Source organism: Mobula hypostoma, chromosome 21 (assembly GCF_963921235.1).
Source record: "Mobula hypostoma chromosome 21, sMobHyp1.1, whole genome shotgun sequence".
Classification (NCBI taxonomy): domain Eukaryota; kingdom Metazoa; phylum Chordata; class Chondrichthyes; order Myliobatiformes; family Myliobatidae; genus Mobula; species Mobula hypostoma.
Window position 1 is genome coordinate 5,036,011 of NC_086117.1, and position 24,768 is coordinate 5,060,778.

General features: G+C 41.7%; 1 protein-coding gene across 5 annotated transcripts in view; it reads right to left on the reverse strand.

Annotated features, from left to right (window-relative positions):
* Positions 1–24,768, reverse strand: part of strbp (spermatid perinuclear RNA binding protein) — a 287,597-nt gene that overhangs the window by 21,447 nt on the left and 241,382 nt on the right. For all 5 annotated transcript variants that reach the window (XM_063073349.1, XM_063073347.1, XM_063073345.1 and 2 more), the window contains one exon: positions 3,496–3,540. In XM_063073349.1, coding sequence (XP_062929419.1) covers positions 3,496–3,540 — 45 coding nt within the window. The remainder of the gene's footprint in view (positions 1–3,495; positions 3,541–24,768) is intronic.

Consider the following 24,768-nt stretch of genomic DNA (forward strand, 5'->3'; position numbering starts at 1 on the left):
GACAATAATTAGTGTAGCTCAATCTTGCACAGGTAATATAATAGAGGCATCTATTTAATCCATATTTACTACACTGGCAAAACTATTTCAACACTACCCACTGAACCACCACACCACCCTGCCACAACTCCTAACTCAAAGTTGTCTATTAAATACTCATGCTTCAAAACAGTATCGGTATGTTAATGAAATATGATGCCAGATTTTTGATCAATAATGGTTGGTGCAGGGAACAAGGAAAAGATTTGAAGTAAATAATTTCAATGTGCACAATTTGTGGTAGACTAGGGTGTTAATTGTTGCACCCAAATATCTTGATCAACCTGTCTCCAGGAAGTTATAATTTTGAGCCATGTGCTTGCCTGATGTCGACAGCAAACAGATGCTACCACAGCTTTGCATCAATTGATATTCAGTAAAGACTTCACAGCATCCTGCTTTCTATCCTTCAGTAAGACAGATTCACATTTTATGCTACTCACAGGAAAAAATTATTTAGCAGTTCATTTGAACAGCATATCTGGAAAGATCTATGGGTTGTTAATTAATGTTTGAATACTAAGTTCTTGTGGCCTCTATATAATCCAGACAGATTTCTTATTCTCAATTTTAATCTTCATTAGAAATCACAAAGCAGCAACAGTAGGTGTTTTAACAGCACCAGGTGACTGAAGTGCAATTTCCCAACATGCAACAGCTGACAAAGGCATTAAGACACTTTGAACCTACAGCCAAGGAAACAGCCGTGTCCAATATTCTTTTGCGTCATATCTAGACACTGCAGAAACACAGAGTCTTTATGTGAGAAATGATGACAATGATTTCTTTGTTGGGGAAAATATTAATTTTGACCCAGATGAATGTTGTTGCACACCAAATTTAGTGTTCCCGGATGATTTTATGAACATATCAGGTGGGATATTTCAAACACATGCACTGTGACTGTAACAGCAAACTTTGCAGATTTATATTTGGAACTGAAATGATACTCAAACTGCTCCTATGTGCAGTCTAATCAAGGCTCCAAATAAATCTTGCATTTGCTTGTCACCATTTGCACATAAGACTCATTCAAAGCAACAGCATGGTGCAAGTTTCTGTGATTAAAACAAGCTTATTTTAGTAAGTTAAGGAAATTTGCCAGTATTGTACTATCATTTAGAAATAAATTAAGTATGAGTTATAATAGAAAATAAATGTATGTACAGTCTAAGGTTGCTAATACTCAGGCTAATATACTGCATATTCTTATTAGAACTCGCTCGTTACCTTTTAAAGTTTAGCTGGTCATTGAAAGAGTACTTTGAAAATACCAGTGGATTTTGGTTAATTGGGCTGTTGGTTAATTGAGCCAGCTGCTTATCTAGGACAGCTCTTAAAGAAAAAAACATTGAGAAAATAGCAGGGATTCTCTTCCTTTATTTAGAACTTTATGATGCTTTAACTGGGACAGGAGACTGTTGGCTAAGAGTTTCTAACTAGCGTCAGTCTCGTGCACTTGTGTGGACATTAGACACTACACTATGCTTTGAGGAAACAATTTTTAAATAGTGTCAATTGCATGTACTTGTGTTTGGAAAGCAGTGATATTTGTCACTGATAGTGAGAAATAAGCAGCAAGACAAATTGGAACTGTTTTGCTCACTGTGGTTTCAAGCATTCAGGCTTGAAGATGCCAGAAACGGCTGGGAGTGAAATTGAAACAATTTCACTTCTTCAACAAGTTAGACACTACATAGAACTTGACCTCAACAATCATCTAGAAATGTTACAAAGAAAATGAAGACTTGGAAGATGCAATCGTCGAGAGGATTGCCTATTTGCCTATTACATACACTAGGAGTCTGCGATGATTTTGTTCATTTACCATCAATCAAAAGAAAGTGACAACATACACTGGATGAATTCCTCCATCAATAACTATTAAGAACTAATATGCTGTTTTAGTGTACTATAGTAGTATTGGTAGTGTTCTAATTTGTTCTATATTTTGTTTAAATACATTATTTGTTACTCAGTTAAATGGTAGTTTGTCTATTTAACTATTTCCATGAAACTTCAGCTCATTGGGCTAAAATGGACTGGTCCCGATGCGTAGCTATTAACCAGAATCCACTGTAATTGTTAAATTTCAAATTGAGGCTGTTTTTCTTTCCATACACCAGGAAAACATAAATTAAAGGAATTTCTAAGATTTTGATTCACTAGGTGAGAATATACTAATGCTGACATTTGCTTTCAATGCTTTTACACTGTCAGATTTAAATCATTTAAGTTTGCTCATTTTAGCCTCACCTCATTTAAAACTAATAACAATCAGGTAACTTTTGAAAGCTTGCAAAGAAAATCTGACATAAAGCAATAAAACTGACAGGGTAGGGATACATTCATTTCAGTTATAGGCAAAATTAATGGGAGAAGGCATTTTTACAATCACCTATTTTATCAAGCAAATCAGTTGTCATGAATAGACAAACTGCCAGGGAGTGAACTATCAGACGGGCAGAAATGTATTGACATTCCAGCTGCTGTCCTGTTAGTAATTAATTAAACCTGAAGGTTTATTTAAATTTTAAAACTAAATTTCTGCAACTCACAGTGTATTTGAAAGATGCACCATTTTAACGTGACTCCTAATGTTTCAAAATCATCTTCAATCTTCTCTCTCAATAATTCCCATTTAGGCAGATATGAATTTGAAATATTATTCAGTAATATCAGAATTAAAGATTCAGTCATTTATACTGTATCTATTCGGGGTCATTTTACACTGGCAACTTTTAAATTAGATCTGCTTAAAACCACATGAAAAAGAGTAATTGCAGTAGTGAATTCTCTCTTTTTGTCACTTTCTGACAGTGCAGAATGCTTTGAATAGAGAGTCTAATGGCTAGAAGCACTGGAATCTGGAATTACATTTAATAAAATATATATCTGGGTATGGAAGGGGATAAGCAAATTCACAATTATTCCCATTACATTTGGGCAACGCTTTAGCAAGTGAGTCTTCAATCATGAGGCGAACTACAAGATTATGCTGATTTCTTCTACTGTGTTCTATAAATGTCAACTGGAATTTTTTTTTTAAGAGCATGCAAATCAAAATTAATTAGTCATTATTTTAAAAACTAAAACAACTTTGTGTTTTAATTTAATGTAACACTGAACCCAGAGTACATTATGTAATAGACTGCAATATGTTTTGGAACAAAAGTATTGTGACTGAATTCATATAATAATCTGTTGTTCAATGTTACAACCCTATAAAATATTAAAAAGGACAGGGGAGGATTGGAAATTTGAAATATTTCTGCATTTGAGGTTTGATTACCCACAGAAAAGATGAAGTAGGAAAAGTGCAAACTGTACTCAAAGGGTTGCCAATGTTCACATATACATCTATATCTCTATTTTAAGCAGAGATATACATGTTCAAGATTAAGGCACTAAGCAAATGATATTTCAGTTCACAGTCAAATATGACGGCATACATACCATAAGCCGGGGCAGCAGCACTGTATCCATATGGTGCACCGTAACCTAAACATAAAAGGCCAATGTCAATTTTTCAAAATATTACTCTGCAGAACGATTGCAAGAACTTGGGAGTACTGTGAACAGTTTTGGGCCTCTTGTCTAAGAAAAGATGTGCTGGCATCGTAAAGGGGGTTCAGAAGAGGTCATGAGAATGATCCCAGGAATGAAACGGTTACCTTTGAGAAGCATTTGATGGCTCGGCACCTGTACTTACTGGAGTTTAGAAGAATGGGGGGGGGGGGCGGATTTCATTGAAACTTATTGAAAGGCCTAGATAAGAGTGGATGTGGAGAGGATGTTTCCTATCAAAGGTGAGGCTCGGACCAGAGGAGACATCCTCAGAATAACGTCCATTTAGAACAGAGATGAGGAGGAATTTCTTTAGCCAGAAGGCAGTCAATCTGTGGAATCCATTGCCACAGACGGCTGTGGAGGCTAAGACACTGAGTATATTTAAAGTAGAGGTTGATAGGTTCTTGATTAATCAGGGTGTCAAGGTTACGGGAGGAAGGCAGGAAAACAGGGTTGAGAAGGATAATAAATCAGCCATGACGGAGCAGACTCGTTGGACCGAATGGCCTAATTCTGCTCTTATGTCTTATATGATTGAGGAGGTTCAGAACCTTACACCACACAAGCTTTGCTCTTTGGCAAACTGTGCCCATACTGCCTGGTGTAGCTATCTATACCAATCACATTTAACTGCAAAACATTTCATTGCCCTCCATGTAGATAGTGTAGATATGACCTGGATGAGGAAGTGGAGGGATGGGTTAGTAAATTTGCTGATGAACAAAGGTTGGATGTGTTGTGGATAGTCTGGAGGGCTGTCAGAGGTTACAACGGGACATTGATAGGATGCAAAACTGGGCTGAGAAGTGGCAGATGGAGTTCAACCCAGATAAGTGTGAGGTGGTTCATTCTGGTAGGTCAAATTTGATGGCAGAATATAGCATTAATGGTAAGGCTCTTGGCAGTGTGGAGGATCAGAGGGATCTTGGGGTCCGAGTCCATAGGACACTCAAAGCTGCTACGCAGGTTGACTCTGTGGTTAAGAAAGCATATGGTGCATTGGCCTTCATCAATCGTGGGATTGAGTTTAAAAGCCAAGAGGTAATGCTGCAGCTATATAGGACCCTGGTCAGACCCCACTTACCATAGAAACCATAGAAACTACAGCACAGAAACAGGCCTTTTGGCCCTTCTTGGCTGTGCTGAACCATTTTCTGCCTAGTCCCACTGACCTGCACACGGACCATATCCCTCCATACACCTCCCATCCATGTATCTGTCCAATTTATTCTTAAATGTTAAAAAAGAACCCGCATTTACCACCTCATCTGGCAGCTCATTCCATACTCCCACCACTCTCTGTGTGAAGAAGCCTCCCCCTAATGTTCCCTTTAAACTTTTCCCCCTTAACCCATGTCCTCTGGTTTTTTTCTCCCCTTGCTTCAGTGGAAAAAGCCTGCTTGCATTCACTCTATCTATACCCATCATAATTTTATATACCTCTATCAAATCTCCCCTCATTCTTCTACGCTCCAGGGAATAAAGTCCCAACCTATTCAACCTTTCTCTGTAACTGAGTTTCTCAAGTCCCGGCAACATCCTTGTAAACCTTCTCTGCACTCTTTCAACCTTATTTATATCCTTCCTGTAATTTGGTGACCAAAACTGAACACAATACTCCAGATTCGGCCTCACCAATGCCTTATACAACCTCATCATAACATTCCAGCTCTTATACTCAATACTTTGATTAATAAAGGCAATGTACCAAAAGCTCTCTTTATGACCCTATCTACCTGTGACGCCACTTTTAGGGAATTTTGTATCTGTATTCCCAGATTCCTCTGTTCCACTGCACTCCTCAGTGCCTTACCATTAACCCTGTATGTTCTACGTTGGTTTGTTCTTCCAACGTGCAATACCTCACACTTGTCAGTATTAAACTCCATCTGCCATTTCTTAGCCCATTTTTCCAGCTGGTCCAAGTCCCTCTGCAGGCTCTGAAAACCTTCCTCACTGTCCACTACATCTCCAATCTTTGTATCATCAGCAAACTTGCTGATCCAATTTACCACATTATCATCCAGATCATTGATATAGATGACAAATAACAATGGACCCAGCACTGATCCCTGTGGCACAACACTAGTCACAGGCCTCCACTCAGAGAAGCAATTCTCTGCCACCACTCTCTGGCTTCTTCCATCGAGCCAATGTCTAACCCAATTTACCACCTCTCCATGTATACCTAGCGACTGAATTTTCCTAACTAACCTCCCATGTGGGACCTTGATAAAGGCCTTACTGAAGTCCATGTAGACAATATCCACTGCCTTCCCTTCATCCACTTTCCTGGTAACCTCCTCGAAAAACTCCAATAGATTGGTCAAACATGACCTACCACGCACAAAGCCATGTTGACTCTCCCTAAGAAGTCCCAGTCTATCCAAATGCTTGTAGATTCTGTCTCTTAGTACTCCCTCCAATAACTTACCTACTACCGACGTTAAACTTACTGGCCTATAATTTCCTGGATTACTTTTCGATCCTTTTTTAAACAACGGAACAACATGAGCCACTCTCCAATCCTCCGGCACCTCACCTGTAGACAGCGACATTTTAAATATTTCAGCCAGGGCCCCTGCAATTTCAACACTAGTCTCCTTCAAGGTCCGAGGGAACACCCTGTCAGGTCCCGGGGATTTATCCACTTTAATTTTCCTCAAGACAGCAAGGACCTCCTCCTTTTCGATCTGTACAGTTTCCATGATCTCACTACTCGTTGCCCTTAATTCCATAGACTTCATGCCAGTTTCCTTAGTAAACACAGACGCAAAAAACCTATTTAAGATCTCCCCCATTTCCTTTGGTTCCGCACATAGCCGACCACTCTGATCTTCAAGAGGACCAATTTTATCTCTTACAATCCTTTTGCTCTTAATATACCTGTAAAAGTTCTTTGGATTATCCTTCACTTTGACTGCCAAGGCAACCTCATGTCTTCTTTTAGCCCTCCTGATTTCTTTCTTAAGTATTTTCTTGCACTTCTTATACTCCTCAAGCACTTTATTTACTCCCTGCTTCGTATACACGTCATACAACTCCCTCTTCTTCTTTATCAGAGTTGCAATATCCCTTGAGAACCAAGGTTCCTTATTCCTATTCACCTTGCCTTTAATCCTGACAGGAACATACAAATTCTGCACTCTCAAAATTTCTGCTTTGAAGGCTTCCCACCTACCGATCACATCCTTGCCAGAGAACAACCTGTTCCAATCCACGCTTTTTAGATCCTTTCTCATTTCTTCAAATTTGGCCTTCTTCCAGTTAAGAACCTCAACCCTAGGACCAGATCTATCCTTGTCCATGATCAAGTTGAAACTAATGGTGTTATGATCACTGGTACCAAAGTGCTCCCCTACACAGACTTCTGTCACTTGTCCTAACTCGTTTCCTAACAGGAGATCCAATATTGCATCCCCTGTAGTTGGTCCCTCTATATATTGATTTAGAAAACTTTCCTGAACACATTTTACAAACTCTAAACCATCTAGACCCCTACAGTATGGGAGACCCAATCAATATATGGAAAATCACTTGGAGTACTGTGCTCAATTCTGGTCGCCTCACTATAGGAAAGACGTGCAAACCATAGAAAAGGTGCAGAGGAGATTTACAAGGATGTTGCCTAGATTAGGGAGCATGCCTTATGAGAATAGGTTGAATGAACTCAGCCTTTTCTCCTTGGAGCGACGGAGGATGAGAGGTGACTTAATAGAGGTGTACAAGATAATGAGAGGCATTGATCATGTGCATAATCAGAGGCTTTTCCCCAGGGCTGAAGTGGCTAGCATGAGAGGATGTAGTTTTAAGGTGCTTGGAGGTAGGTACAGAGGAGATATCAGGGGTAACTTTTTTTTATGCAAAGAGTGGTGAGTGCGTGGAATGGGCTGCCGGCGGTGGTAGTGGGGGCAGAAATGATAGGGTCTTTTAAGAGACTCCTGGATGGCTGCATGGAGCTTCAAAAAATAGAGGGCTATGGGTAAAACCTAGGTAGTTCTAAGTTAGGGACATGTTCAGCACAGCTTTTTGGGCCAAAGGACCTGTATTGTGCTGTATGTTTTTCTATGTTTCTATCTACATCAATCATGTTTACCTGCACAACATCCATACCCCAGCAATTCAAGTACATGCCTGGATGCTCCTTAAATGCAGTAAGAGTATTTGCCTTCACCACCTCCTCAGGTAGTATATTCCTCAGATCTCCTCCAAACATCCCACTTCTTACATAAATCTTTAGGTTGGTTACTAAATGTTTTGAGATAACAGAGTCACAGAGGGATAGAGCACAGAAACAGGCCTTTGGCCCACTAGCGCCGACCATCAATCACCTATTACAAATACCCTACATAAACTCCATTTTCCTTTTTATCCTCTGCATTCTCCTCAGTTGCCTGATTCTACCATTTACCTACACCAGGAAGCAACAGATTCTATTATTGTTATTGGATTTGTCCTGGGACCAGCATAGAATTGCTATTACAAAGAAGGCACGACAGCGCCTCTGCTTAGAAGTTTGTGTATTTTTGGCATATGACCTAAAAGTATGTCAAACTTCTATAGATGTAAACTGGAGAGTAACCTGGCTGGTTGCATCATGGCTTGGTACTGAAACACTAATGCCCAGAATCATTAAAGGCTACAGAAATTGATGGATTATGTCCAAAGAATCACAGACAAAAACCCTCGCAACCACTGAGCATATTTATAAGGAGGACTGCCAGAAGAAAACAGCATCCATCATCAAGGAACCCCACCATCCAGGCAATGCTCTCTTCTCACTACTACCATTAGGCAGGAGATACAGAAGCCATCAGGTTCAGGAACAGTTATTACCCTAGAACCATCAAGCTCCTGAACCAGACTAAATAAATTCAATCACCACAACACTGAATGGATTCCACACCTACAAACTCACTCTCAAGAATTCTACAACTTATGTTCTCGGTTTTATTCATTTTTTATTTGCACAATTTGTCTTCTTTTGCACATTGGTTGTCTGTCAGTCTTTATATATAATTTTTTTCAGAAATTTCCATTGTATTTCTTTATTTTCCTGTGAATGTCTGCAAGAAAATGAATTTCAGGATAACATTTAAATAATAAATTTACTTTGACTTTTTTGTTGTATTACCACAATGTACTGACTTGATGAAATGATGTGTACGGATGGCATGCAAGATAAAGACTTTCACTGTACCTTGGTACAAGTGACAATACTAAAACCAATTTGATTTACCAATTAACCTACCAACCAACATATGTTTGAGACGTGGGAGAAAACCAGTGCGACCTGGGAAACCCACAAAGTGATAGAAATGTGTAAATTGCAAAGGCAGTGGTGGTTCTACTGCCTGTGCCACTGTTGGCTGAGATGCACTGAGTCTGTGAAAGATGCTCTATAAAGAATCTTTTGTCTTGTTGCTTCTTTACTTCATGCCTCGAGGTATAAAATTAGTATGACAGCACTGAAGCATTCACAATTATCTTTAGCCATGTGCAGAATTGCTGATCTATCTTTGCTCTCTCCTGAGAGTGCCATGATCACATGAAATAGTCTTCAACCATTTCAATTCATCCTTTGAACCACTGTGAGCAGAGTATAATGCAAAAGGATTATCCAATAATGGAACTTTTTTTTAACATATCTACAGTTCATAAAAAGTAGGATGAATCCAATCAGCTAATTATTCCATAAATGAAAATCAAAAAAGCTGGAAATCTAATACAAAAATGCTCAAGAGAGTTATAAGGTTGAATAGGCTAGGACTCTATTCCACAGAGTAAAGGAGAATGAGGAGAGATTTTATTGAGGTATACAAATTTATAATGGATAGGGTAAATGAACGTAGGCTTTTTCTGCTCAGGTGAGTTGACACTAGAACTGGAGGTCATAGGTACAGGTAATCTACAGGACCTGATGAATGGTCTCGGCCTGAAATGTCGACCGTTCATTCCTTTTCATAGATGCTGTCTGATCTTTTCATAGATGCTATTTGCTACTGTTGTTCAGGAGGATTTAAACTAATATGGCAGGAGGATGGGAACAAGTGCAGAGAGACAGAGGGGTGTAAAATGAGGGTAGAAGCAAAAAGTAGTAAGGTGAAAAGTAAAAGTGGCAGGCAGGCAAATCTAGGGCAAAAATCAAAAAGGGCCACATTTCAACATAATTGTATAAGGGCTAAGAGTGTTGTAAAAACAAGCCTGAAGGCTTTGTGTGTGAATGCAAGGAGCATTCGTAACAAGGTGGATGAATTGAATGTGCAGACAGTTATTAATGAATATGATATAGTTGGGATCACAGAGACATGGCTCCAGGGTGACCAAGGATGGGAGCTCAACATTCAGGGATATTCAATATTCAGATGGGATAGACATGAAAGAAAAGGAGGTGGGGTAGCATTGCTGGTTAGAGAGGAGATTAACGCAATAGAAAGGAAGAACATTAGCCGGGAGGATGTGGCATTGATATGGGTAGAGCTGCATAACACTAAGGGGCAGAAAACGCTGGTGGGAGTTGTGTACAAGCCACTTAACAGTGGTAGTGAGGTTGAGGATGGTATTAAACAGGAAATTAGAAATGCGTGCAATAAAGGAACAGCAGTTATAATGGGTGACTTCAATCTACATATAGATTGGGTGAACCAAATTGGTAAGGGAGCTGAGGAAGAGGATTTCTTGGAATGTATGCAGGATGGTTTTCTGAACCAACATGTCGAGGAACCAACTAGAGAGCAGGCTATTCTAGACTGGGTACTGAGCAGTGAGGAAGGGTTAGTTAGCAATCTTGTCGTGCGAGGCCCCTTCGGTAAGAGTGACCATAATATGGTGGAGTTCTTTATTAAGATGGAGAGTGACATAGTTAATTCAGAAACAAAGGTTCTGAACTTAAAGAAGGGTAACTTTGAAGGTATGAGACGTGAATTAGCTAAGATAGACTGGCAAATGATACTTAAAGGGTTGACGGTGGATATGCAATAGTAAGCATTTAAAGATCGCATGGATGAACTACAACAATTGTTCATCCCAGTTTGGCAAAAGAATACAGGTAGTGCACCCGTGGCTGATGAGGGAAATTAGGGATAGTATCAATTTCAAAGAAGAAACATACAAATTAGCCAGAAAAAGTGGCACACCTGAGGACTGGGAGAAATTCAGAGTCCAGCAGAGGAGGACAAAGGGCTTAATTAGGAAAGGGAAAAAAGATTATGAGAGAAAGCTGGCAGGGAACATAAAAACTGACTGTAAAAGCTTTTATAGATATGTGAAAAGAAAAAGACTGGTTAAGACAAATGTAGGTCCCTTACAGTCAGAAACAGGTGAATTGATCATGGGGAACAAGGACATGGCAAACCAATTGAATAACTACCTTGGTTCTGTCTTCACTAAGGAGGACATAAATAATCTTCCGGAAATAGTAGGGGACCGAGGGCCTAGTGAGATGGAGGAACTGAGGGAAATACATGTTAGTAGGGAAGTGGTGTTAGGTAAATTGAAGGAATTAAAGGCAGATAAATCCGCAGGGTCAGATGGTCTGCATCCCAGAGTGCTTAAGGAAGTAGCCCAATAAAAGAGTGGATGCATTAGTGATAATTTTTCAAAACTCTTTAGATTCTGGATTAGTTCCTGAGGATTGGAGGGTGGCTAATGTAACCCCGCTTTTTAAAAAAGGAGGGAGAGAGAAACCGGGGAATTATAGACCGGTTAGCCTGACATCGATCATGGGGAAAATGCTAGAGTCAGTTATCAAAGATGTGATAACAGCACATTTGGAAAGCGGTGAAATCATCGGACAAAGTCAGCATGGATTTGTGAAAGGTAAATCTCATAGAATTTTTTGAGGATGTTACTAGTTGAGTGGACAGGGGAGAACCAGTGGATGTGGTATATTTGGATTTTCAAAAGGCTTTTGACAAGGTCCCACACAGGAGATTAGTGTGCAAACTTAAAGCACACGGTATTGGGGGTATGGTATTGATGTGGATAAAGAATTGGTTGGCAGGAAGGAAGCAAAGAGTGGGAATAAACGGGACCTTTTCAGAATGGTAGGCAGTGACTAGTGGGGTAGCACAAGGCTCAGTGCTGGGACCCCAGTTGTTTACAATATATATTAATGACTTAGACGAGGGAATTAAATGCAAGTTTGCGGATGACACGAAACTGGGCGGCAGTGTTAGCTGTGAGGAGAATGCTAAGAGGATGCAGGGTGACTTGGATAGGTTAGGTGAGTGGGCAAGTTCATGGCAGATGCAATTTAATGTGGATAAATGTGAGGTTATCCACTTTGGTAGCAAGAACAGGAAAACAGATTATTATCTGAATGGTGGCCGATTAGGAAAAGGGGAGGTGCAACGAGACCTGGGTGTCATTGAAAGTAGGCATGCAGGTACAGCAGGGGGTGAAAAAGGTGAATGGTATGCTGGCATTCATAGCAAGAGGATTCGAGTACAGGAGCAGGGAGGTTCTGCTGCAGTTGTACAAGGCCTTGGTGAGACCACACCTGGAGTATTGTGTGCAGTTTTGGTCCCCTAATCTGAGGAAAGACATTCTTGCCATAGAGGGAGTACAAAGAAGATTCACCAGATTGATTCCTGGGATGGCAGGACTTTCATATGATGAAGGACTGGATCGACTAGGCTTATACTCGCTGGAATTTAGAAGATTGAGGGGGGATCTTATCGAAACGTATAAAATTCTAAAGGGATTGGACAGGCTAGATGCAGGAAGATTGTTCCCGACGTTGGGGAAGTCCAGAACGAGGGGTCACAGTTTAAGGATAAAGGGGAAGCCTTTTAGGACCGAGATGAGGAAAAACTTCTTCACACAGAGGGTGGTGAATCTGTGGAATTCTCTGCCACAGGAAACAGTTGAAGCCAGTTAATTGGCTATATTTAAGAGGGAGTTAGATATGGCCCTTGTAGCTAAAGGGATCGGGGGTATGGAGAGAAGGCAGGTACAGGGTTCTGAGTTGGATGATCAGCCATGATCATACTGAATAGCGGTGCAGGCTCAAAGGGCCGAATGGCCTATTCCTGCACCTATTTTCTCTGTTTCTATGTTTCTATGACCTGTTGAGTTCCTCCAGCATTTTCTGTGTGTTACTCTGGATTTCCAGCATCTGCAAAATCTCGTGTGTTGAAAGGAATGGGGTAAAAGATGAAAGATGAAATATATAAGGGGATCCTGAGGGGGAACTTCTTCACTCGTCTGTGATGTGAGTGTGGAATGAGCTGCCAATGGAAGTGGTGGATGTGGGCTCAATTGTAACATTTCAAAGAGCTAATTATTGACTTTAGGAGAAGGAACTCAGAGGTCCATGAGTAAGTCCTCATTGGAGGATCAGAGGATTAGCAGCTTTGGTGTTATCATTTCAGAGGACCTTTCCTGAGCCCAGCATGTAAGAGAAATTATGAAGAAGCAGGGCAGCGCCTCTACTTCCTTGTAAATCTGTGAAGATTCAGCATGACATCTAAAACTTTGACAAACTTCTATACATGTTTGGTAGAGAGAATATTGACTGTCTACATCACAGCCTGGTACGGAAACACCGATGCCCTTAAACCGAAAATCCTACAAAAACTAGAGGATACTTCAGGTTCTTGAACCAAAGGAGATAACTTCACACAACTTCACTTGCCCCATCATTGAAATGTTCCCACAACCTATGGACTCACTCTCAAGGACTCTTCATCCCATGTTCTTGATATTTATTGCTTTTCTTATTTTATTATGGATTTATTAAGTATGCCCACAGGAAAATCTCAGAGTTGTATATGGTGACATATATGTATTTTGGTAATAAATTTACTTTGAACTTTGGATAGGTACATGGATGACAGAAGTATGGAGGGATATGGGCTGGGGCAGCAAACCAGGCTGGCACAGACTAGATAGGCCAAAAGGCCTGTTTCTATATGGCAGTGCTCAATGACTCTAAGGTCAACAAGCAGTTTGTTTCTCTTTTCACAGAGGTTGCTTGACCTGTTGAGGGGTTTTCAGGCTTTTTATATCAGATAATTACTGCCAATTCAGAATACTCTCAATCATGAGCTACATGATGGAACATATTGACACTCATATCAAGTAGCACCTAAACACCAATACCCTGGACCAAAGGGCTGAGCTCCTGAGTTGATATCTACAGTTTTTGACAACAAGGCAACACTTGATCAATTAAACCTGAAGTCAGTGGAGCTGAAGAGAAAAGCATTCCAATGTGGAGTAATAGCCAAAAAAGGGATGATGATTAGGATTATTGGACAGTGGTCATCCAGTTTCAGGATGTCACTGCAGTAACTACTTAATGCAGAGTTCTGGGCCCAATATCTACAGTGACCAAGAAGGCACCATGTACGGCAGCCGTGTAGTGTACTCCAAATTGGCATTGTAATTTTCTGCTTATCTCTGTACTTCTTTCTGTACCTCTCTTACAAGAAGCTGAAAGTCACATCAAATATGATCGATTGACTCTTTTGAACATCGGAAAGACAGCATTCAGTCATAATGTGCTGCCTTTCTACCACTGGGACCCCCCTGCTTGCACGAACCATGGGAGATTCATTCACCACACCAGCATTACTGAGGAAGTGTCGCCAGAGGCGAGGAAGAAGAGCTGGCATCTTGGTTAGGTTAAGATGGCATACAAACTGGCTGCCGCTCTCTAGCATACTCCTAGCCAATGTACAGTCCCTGGACAAAAAGCTGTGTGAGCTGAGAGCCAGAATCTCCTACCAACGGGAAACAAAGCACTGGAACATCTTATGCTTCACCAAAACATGGTTGTCGGAGGAGATACCGGACGAAGCCATTAAACTCATCGGTTTCTCTGTGTTCTGAGTGGACAGATCTAAAGACATCTTTGGAAAAAGTAAAGGTGGGGGAGTATGTTTCATGTGAATAATGCTTGTTGTGACCCAGGTAGCGCACACCCTCAAATCCTTTTGCTCCCCAGATCTGGAGTACCTTATGCTGCTATGTTAACCTTTCTGGCTGCCTAGAAAATTCATGTCTGTTATTATTACAGCTGTGTACATCCCACCACAGGCTGATATCAACCTGGCTCTCAATGAACTTTGTGAAACCATCAATATCCACAAAATCACACAGCCAGAGGCTGCTTTCATCATCGCTGGAGACTTTAACCAAGTGTCACTGACTAGAGCTTACCCAAAGTTCTGTCAACACATTGAGGTGAGCACACGGGGAGGGAGCATACTCGACCACTGCTACTCTCCCTTCCATAATGCCTACAAAACACTTCTCTGCCCTCTGTTTGGAAAGTCTGACCATTCCTCCATCTTGCTCCTGCCCGCCTACAGGCAAAAACTGAAACAGGAAGTGGCCATAGTGAAAACCATCCATTGCTGGTCCAACCAATCAGACTCTATATTACAAGACTGCTTTGATACCATCACCTGGGAGGTATTTCGAGCTGAGAACATCTCTGAATACATGGAGGTGGTCACAAGCTTCATTTGAAGACGCTGTTCCCCAAAACTCAGTTCGGGTCTACCCAAACCAGAAACCTTGGATAAATAGGTCAATGTGTGTGCTCTCAGTGCAAGCGATAAAGTCTTTGCCTCCAAAGACCAACAGGAGCTCAAGAGATACCACTATGATTTACGTAGAGCTATCAAGGTGGCAAAACAGCAACACAGGGACAAAATCCAGTCACAACTCTGTGACAATGACACACGCAGCACATGGCAAGGACTGCACACCATCGAGGACTTCAAGAGGAAAAGCAGCAGTATAGCCAGTATTGCCGCCTCACTCCCGGATGAGCTAAATGCTTTTTACATTCAATTCGAGGTTGATAGGACTGAACCTCCAAGAAGAGCTGTTGACAAGACCTGCACCTTGGTCATCTCTGAGGCTGAGGTACGTAGAACATTCCAATGTATCAACAGCCGCAAGGCAGTGGGGCTGGATGGCATCCCAGGGCGCATCCTCAAAAGTGTGTGCTGAACAGCTGGTTGGTGTGTTTATGGACATTTTTACTTTCTCCCTCTCCCAGTGAGTAGTGCCCTCCCGTTTCAAATCGTCCATCATTGTCCCTGTGAAAAACCAAGGTAGCATGCCTGAACGGTCAGCGCCCTGTCGCACTCACCTCAATTATAAGCACATGCTTTGAGAGGCTGGTTAAAGACTATGTCTGTAGCTTGCTACTGCCCAAACTGGACCCCTTACAATTCACCTGCCAACAGAACTGGTCTACTGATGATGCCATAGCCATAGCACTACACACTGTCCTTACACACCTGGAGAAGAGGGATGCACATGTTAGATTGCTGTTCCTGGACTACAGTTCAGCATTCAACACCGTAATTGTCTCCAGATTTGACAGGAAGCTCATCCCACTTTTTGCAGCTGGATCCTAGACTTTCTATCGGATCGCCGACAGGTGGTAAGGATGGGCTCCCTCACCTCTGCCCCTCAACACAGGTGCCCCCCAGGGCTGTGTTCTGAGTCCCTTTCTCTACTCCCTTTACACCCACGACTGTGCTGCCACACACAGCTCCAATCAGCTGATCAAATTTGCAAATGACATGACTTTGATCAGCTTATTTCTAGCGGTGATGAGACAACATACAGAGGAGAGGCTGAAACCCTGACACAGTGGTGCCAAGATACCAACCTTTCCCTCAATGTCCAAAAAGCAAAAGAGCTGATCGTGGATTACAAGAGGAACAGATTCAGCATTTGAGAGAGTGAGTAGTTTCAGGTTCCTCGGTATATACATCAGCGAAGATCTCACCTGGATTGTACACACCAGCTGTGGTTGCAAAAAAGAGCACAACAGCATCTCTTCCACCTCAGGCGACTCATGAAGTTCAGCATGAACCCCCAAATCTTCAAGACCTTCTACAGGGGCACCAATGTGAGCATACTGACTAGCAGTATCGCCACCTGGTATGGAAAGTGCACCAACCCTTGATCACTGGGCACTGCAGAGAGTGCTATGGACAGCCTAGCACATCTGTGGACACGAACTCCGCCCCCCCATTGAGGACATACATAGCAGCAGGTGCAGAAAGAAAGCCTGGAAGATCTTCCGGGATACCTGTCACCCCAACCGTAAACTGCTTCAGCTGCTTCCATCTGGCAAACAGGACCGCAGCATTAAAGCCAGGACAAACAAGTGACAGAACAGTCATCCCACAAGCCATTAGACTTTTAAATTCACATGTCTGTACATTACGACAAAGTAATAATGCAAAGATTTTTACTCTCTTACGTTGTGGGATGGATGTGAGGCTGTACTTGGAGCTCTGTGAACAGTCATGGTCACCCTATTATTGGAAAGATGTGGTTAAACTGGAAAGAGTGCAAAAGATTTATGGGGGTGTTGCCAGGCCTTGAGGGTCTGAGTTTTAGGGAGAGATTGGCCAGGCTAGGTTTTATTTCTTAGAACATAGGAATATGAGGGTTGAACCTATTGAATGTATAAAATTATGAGTGGCACAGATGAGGTGTACGGTAATAGTCTTTTTCCCCAAAAGGTAGGGGAGTCTAAAAGTATAGGGGACATGAATTTAAAATAAGAAGGGAAAGATTTAAAAGGGACCTAAGGAGTAACTTTTCCACACGAGTGAGCTGACAGAGAAACTGGCTGAAGCAGGTATGATAGTATCATTTACGAAGCACTTAGGTAAGTACTGTACCTGGAGAGGCAGGGCTTGAAGGGATGTGGGCTGAATGTAGGAAATTGTGATCACCTGGGTGAGCACCATGGTTGGAACCATGGCACAATGGGCAGAAGGGCCTGAATCACGCTGTATTGCTCTATGACTCTGCAATACATCCCTACCATAATGAGGTCAGAAGTTGCTCACTGATGACTGCATAATGTTCAATTACACACAGCGTGGTACAGTAGTGGTGTGGTAGTGCAGCAGTTAGCACAACTACTCTACAGCACCAGCAGTAAGATTAAAGTTCAATTCCTGCTGCTGTCTGTGAAGAGTTTGTACATTCTCCCTATGACTGTGTGGGGATCCTCCAGATGCTCCAGTTTCCTCCCACATTCCACGATGTACTGGTTAGAGCTCGCATGTTGAAGGCATGCTATATTGGCACGGGAAACGTGATGACACTTGTGGGCTGTGCAGTACAATCCTCGCTGATCTGATTTGACGCAAATGACGCATTTCGCTGTAGGTTTTGATGTACAGTATATGTGACAAGTAAAGGTGATCTTTAATTTAAAAAAAAAATTCTACTTGCACAATATATAGCAAGGCACAGACGTATGCTCAATGTGCTGCAAGCAAAATCAAAGCAAAAGTGCCAAATGCAACCAGAGTTCAAACAGCTACATCTGAGATTTTATGACATTACCAGTTACGAGCACCCCACCTCAACCCCACCATAAACATCCTGGGAGGCTGCCAATGACCAAAATTCCAACTGCAATCACAAGTAAAAAGGAAGGTGAGAGGCTGGAGATTTTGTGGTGCATCATCTACGAGCTACATGATAGAGAACTCTCTGCTTGCTTAGATTCAAACAGCATCGCAACTCTTAAAATTTACACTATCCTACGAATTACAGAACCTACTGCTGTTGCTCACCGAGGTTACTTCAACAGCAGATCTGCAATCTCCACCTTCAGAAAGGACAAGGCAGCAGATGTTATGAACCCTACCATCTGAAGATTCCCTTGGTCAATACACCATCCCTACATCCCTCAGTATCATCGGATCTAATTCCTGTTACAACCCTACCAACTGTGGGAATACCTCTACGTGAAGGACTACAAGACCATGCAGCACCTCCTACTCATGGCTAAGGATAACAATCAACATTGACAAGTAATGGCCAGATATCAAAAAAACATATCCATTAAAAGTATATATTCTTTTCATTCTCATTAACTTTATCATAAAAAAGCAAACCTGGAATTGGTCAAAATGTTTACTCACATAAACACTGCAGAGCTTAACTGAACACTGCAGAGCTTAACTGTTTTGAGTTTCACTAAATGATTAACCAATTAGTGGATGTGGAGTGGATGTGATCTATATGGATTTTAGTAAGGCATTTGACAAGGTTCCACACGGTAGGCTTATTCAGAAAGTTAGAAGGCATGGGATCCAGGGAAGTTTGGCCAGGTGGATTCAGGGTTGGCTTGCCTGCAGAAGGCAGAGGGTGGTGGTGGAAGGAGTACATTCAGATTGGAGGATTGTGACTAGTGGTGTCCCACAAGGATCTGTTCTGGGACCTCTACTTTTTGTTATTTTTATTAACGACCTGGATGTGGGGCCAGAAGGATGGGTTGGCAAGTTTGCAGACGACACAAAGGTTGGTGGTGTTGTAGATAGTGCAGAGGATTGTCAAAAGATTGCAGAGAGACATTGATAGGATGCAGAAGTGGGCTGAGAAGTGGCAGATGGAGTTCAACCTGGAGAAGTGTGAGGTAGTACACTTTGGAAGGACAAACTCCAAGGCAGAGTACAAAGTAAATGGCAGGATACTTGGTAGTGTGGAGGAGCAGAGGGATCTCGAGGTGCATGTCCACAGATCCCTGAAAGTTGCCTCACAGGTGGATAGGATAGTTAAGAAAGCTTATGGGGTGTTAGCTTTCATAAGTCCAGGGATAGAGTTTAAGAGTCGCGATGTAATGATGCAGCTCTATAAAACTCTGGTTAGGCCACACTTGGAGTACTGTGTCCAGTTCTGGTCACCTCACTATAGGAAGGATGTGGAAGCATTGGAAAGGGTACAGAGGAGATTTACCAGGATGCTGCCTGGTTTAAAGAGTATGCATTATGATCAGAGATTAAGGGAGCTAGGGGTTTACTCTTTGGAGAGAAGGAGGATGAGATGAGACATGATAGAGGTGTACAAGATAATAAGAGGAATAGATAGAGTGGATAGCCAGCGCCTCTTCCCCAGGGCACCACTGCTCAATACAAGAGGACATGGCTTTAAGGTAAGGGGTGGGAAGTTCAAGGGGGATATTGGAGGAAGGTTTTTCACTCAGAGAGTGGTTGGTGCGTGGAATGCACTGCCTGAGTCAGTGGTGGAGGCAGATACAATAGTGAAGTTTAAGAGACTACTAGACAGGTATATGGAGGAATCTAAGGTGGGGGCTTATATGGGAGGCAGAGTTTGAGGGTCGGCACGACATTGTGGGCCAAAGGGCCTGTACTGTGCTGTACTATTCTAATTAGGCAACAGAGTTGTACAGTGCAGGAAAAGAACGATACCTCCTGTTGGGCCTATCTTAATTAATCTCCCTCTCCTTTGCCCACTTAGGCACATAGCCTTCTGTGCCTTGGTATCTCAAGTACTTGTCTAGATGCTTCTTAAATGTTATTTATTTTATTTTATTGAGAGATACAGCATGGAACAGGCAGTTCTAGCCCTTTGAGCTGTGTCATCCAGCAACCCACCGATTTAACTCTAGCCTAATCATGGGACAATTTACAATGACTATTTAACCTACTAACCAGTACACCTTCGGACCGTGGGAGGAAAACGGAGCACTGAAGGAAACCCATGTACATACGGGAATGATCATGTAAACTTGCTTACTGAGGATGTTGGAATTGAACTCAGAACTCTGAAATCCCAAGCTGTAATAGAGTGTGCTAACTGCTACTCTACCATGGTGATGTAGGAATATTTGACTCCTCCACTTCTTCTGGCAGCATAGCCAGATTCCAGTCACCATCTGTGTGGAAAAACTGTTTTACTCAGACACCCTTTTAAACCTTCTACTTCTTTCTAATCCTATGCCCCCTTGTCTTAGACATCCCTACTGTGGGATTTCTTTAAAACTATCTACCTGTTGGATTAGGGTGTAGAATAGCTTTCTTCTAGTTACCTTTCCTATGCTTGCTTTTATTTTTATATACACCCATATACATGTAATTGTGTAGTGGATTTTTCGGTATTATGGTAGTTGTTTCTGTGTTTTTCTTAGATTTTCTGTAGCAGATGTCACACTACTTGAATCTAGTTATACTGTAGGTTAATTGTTACCAATGGAATTTTGTGAGTAGGAGATGAGTACATGTCTGAGTACGAGGTGATGATGACTCCTTTTTCTTTAGTCTTTCCATTGTTCATTCTTTGTTTCTGTAACACTTAACAAAAGCAGCTTTAAGTAACAAGTTCTATTCTTCACTCTAGACCACAGCAGAACCTCTGGATCACAAGAGCAAGTATGATGTTCACCTGAGGGGTTATTCTCTTAATGGAGAATAGCTGTGTGTTACTTCGCTTAACATGGGGAGGCTGATGCACGAGCAGCTACCACACAGTCCTTGACAGATTGGGGTGAGGGTCCATTGGCATAGAGTACAAGACTGGGGACCCTTCACTGATGCAGTCTTCCTCTGTCTTCATTGCCATTGTGATGTGTCATCTTCTGCCAGCTCCTCCGTTGAGGTCTTGGTTGGATTGTTCTTTGCCTGGAATCTCCCCCCTTGAGATTACCGTTATGGGTAACCCTACCAGGAGCTAAGCTCCAAACGGCAACCCACTTGGGATCTTAGGCACAACAAGGTGGCAATCCTCACAAAAACACCACAGGATCTCCATACCCTATCTATATTCCCTTAGTCTTATACAGATCGATCAGGTCTTTGTTTGGTCTTCTCCGCTCTGGCCCTACATCAGCCCATCCAATTTCTCATTACAACTGAAACACTCAAATCCAGGCAACATCCTGGTGAATCGTCTCTGCACCATCTCCAGCCCTATAGCACAGTGACCATAACTAGACAATACTCCACGCCTAAGCATTATTTCTTAAAGGTGTCATGTAATGTCCCAATCTTTATATATTATGCCCCAGCTGATGAAGCATACATCCCACAGAGCTTCTTTACCATCCCATCTACCTGTGTGGCCACTTTGAGGGATCCATGGAGTTGTACCACCAAGTCTGGTCCTACCATTCTCCCCTTGTTTGCCGTTCAGTTTGCCCTCCCAAGATGCACCACCACACATTTATCAAATTAAATTCCATTCATCATTACTACATCCAACTATCCTCACTATCTGTTATACCATCAATTCTTGTGTCATCTGCAATCTTACTGATCGTGCCTCTTACATTGACATGAAGACACTAAGCGCTGTAAACATTATTACTATTAGGAGAGCTGCTGAAGCGTGGCAGCTCTTTGCAAGATAGCTTCAGCAGATCATTTCATTACATTCATTACCATCATTCTCTATAATCCAAGCAACCAAAACAAAAAAAAAAGCAAGTTGAATAGATTAAGTCTATAAGGGCTCTTCTGGTGGGTGCATGGATCACCCTGCTAGGGGTAGTGATAGTGGCAGATACATCAGGGACATTTAAGAAACTCTTAAATAGCCACATGGATGATAAGACAAACACAGGGCTGTGTAGTAGGGGGAGGGTTAGATTGATCTCAGAGTAGGTTAAAATTCCAAATGATGAATGGGTTAGTAGATTAATTGGTTACATGGGTATAATTGGGCATTGCAGGCTCATGGGATGGAATGGCTTGTTACCATCCTGTATCTCTAAATAAAAGGTCAGCACAACATTGTGGGCCAAAGAACCTTCACTGTGTTGTAATGCTCTATGTTCTAAAAGTTAAATGTGCAATCTGCAATTAGAAATTATAACTTTACAAATATAAATAAGGATTTCAATGTAATCAAACATGATTTATAATCAAGTAGTTTAAAAGAAGCAAGATAAAATAAATCCACAGATGCTAACTGACTTGCTGAGTTCCTCCAGCATTATGCATGTGTTCTAACATCTTCAGTTGAGATTAGATTGCAAACTGAAAACAATATCATTTTTTCTTGTATGCTGTTGTGTCTCTAGTATTGCCTTTTTATTTCATATACAGTAAATTCTTGCTCTGCTACCCTACACTGAATTTCTTCCAGATGTCAAATATTTCAAAAGGCATTCTGAAATAAGATTAACAAGATAGACCTTGTGGCATGGTTCTGAAGAAAATTCCCATGAACAAAGTAATTTGAAACAAATTTGAATCCAAAATTAAATCTCACTGCAGCTGCTGAAAAGTGTGTGAAAATAATTCACGTGAGACACAGGCCAATTCTGTTTTATTTCCTTCTCTGAGAATTGCCTGATTTCCAGTTAGTATCTCTCCTAATTGCATAACTGAAACTAGTAAGTCCCCGTGCAAGGAAACCATGCACAAATCAGCACATGCTAATCCTTTTTACAGAAACTTAAAAGCACTTGACACAGCACTCCATAACAATTTTCTTCGATTCCTATGCTGCAACACAACACCATCTCTGGTAAATAAAATATTTAAATCATTTGCCATGGAGTTATTTTACATCTTGAAACTCCAGGACCAACTTAACTACATGTACATATAAAAGTAAATACGATGACATGCTGACAGGGAATGGGCTAATACTGAAGTCATTGGCAGTTATCTTGTGAACATAAATCAAGACTGGTACAGCCTTGGTAACCATATGAAGAATAAGGCTTTGATTAAAAAAAAAGCTGTGTCCACTGCAACAAGTCAATATTAAACACTAAAAATAACAAATTATGGGTCGTGACGAAGGGTCTCGGCCTGAAACGCCGACTGTACCTCTTCCTAGAGATGCTGCCTGGCCTGCTGCGTTCACCAGCAACTTTGATGTGTGTTGCTTGAATTTCCAGCATCTGCAGAATTCCTGTTGTTTTAATTATGGGTTCTCCACTCTTAGTTACTTTTTTTATTATTTACGAATCTATTTATACTTCCGTAGATAGATGGAAAAAACCTTACAATGAGGGTACAGGTGTCCCCTGCTTTTCGAACGTTCGCTTTACGAAACCTCACTGTTACGAAAGACCTACATTACTTCCCTGTTTTTGCTAACAGAAGGTGTTTTCACTGTTACGAAAAAAGCAGCGCGCAAAAAAAAAAGCAGCACACGCCCCGAGCAGCCGCTCTCCCCCGGATTCGGAACGGCATTCTCGCCGGCATTGCTTAAACACGTGCCTGTGAGCAGCTATATGCAAGATGAGTTCTAAGATATCGGAAAAGCCTAAAAGAGCTCGTAACGGTGTTACACTTAGCATAAAACTAGACATAATTAAGCATTTTGATCATGGTGAACGAAGTAAAGACAAAGTCAGTTTGGCTTGTGGAAGTTGACGAAGATGATGTTGAAGAGGTATTGGCATCCCATGACCAAGAACTGATAGATGAAGGGCTGATGCAACTGGAAGAGGAAAGGATAACAATCGAAACCGAATGAGTACGACTTTAATTTTGAAAGGGTACGTCGGTTTAGAACATATGTGCAAGATGGTTTGAGTCTTTACAAGGAACTGTATGATAGAAAAATGCGCGAGGCTCAGTAGTCAAGCATACTGTCGTTTTTCAAGCCATCCACATCAGCCACAGCAGATGACGAACCTCGACCTTCGACATCTAGGCAGGCAAAGATAGAAGAAGATGACCTGCCTGCCCTAATGGAAACAGACGACGATGAGATGACACCCCAGTGTCCCACCACCCCAACCCCCAGACAGATACCGATTTGCGGAGAAGGCAGCGGTAGCCGGGAGGCACACAGCACGTCTTTAAGAAAAAAAACGGAATAAACATGCTAATTAATAGGGTGCCGCCCAGCACGTAATTAATTAGCTTGTTTATTTCGGCTTTTTTCTTAAAGACATGCTGTGTGTGTCCCAGCTACCGCTGGACCCCTGCATTCTTTGCGGATCGGTATCGGTCGGCAGCCCAGAGGATAGAGGCCACTGCACCACCCCAACCTCCAACGACTCAGCCTAACACACCATCATCAGTGTGCTCTGCACTGTCTTCCCGATTCCCGTAAGTGATACTACACTGTACATACATTACTTCTACTTTATATAGGCTGTGTATTTTTATGTGTTATTTGGTATGACTTGGCAGCTTCATAGCTTAAAGGTTACTGGAGAGCGCTTGCGCCGTGTTTTTGCCGAGAACGCTTGCGTGAGATTTTTGCTACGGAGAACAGTTCAGGCAATGATTGTGGAAAAGTATTTCTACTTTATATAGGCTGTGTATTTATCATATCATTCCTGCTTTTACTATATGTTACTCTTATTTTAGGTTTTATGTGTTATTTGGCATGATTTGGTAGGTTATTTTTGGGTCTGCAAACACTCACAAAATTTTCCCATATAAATAAATG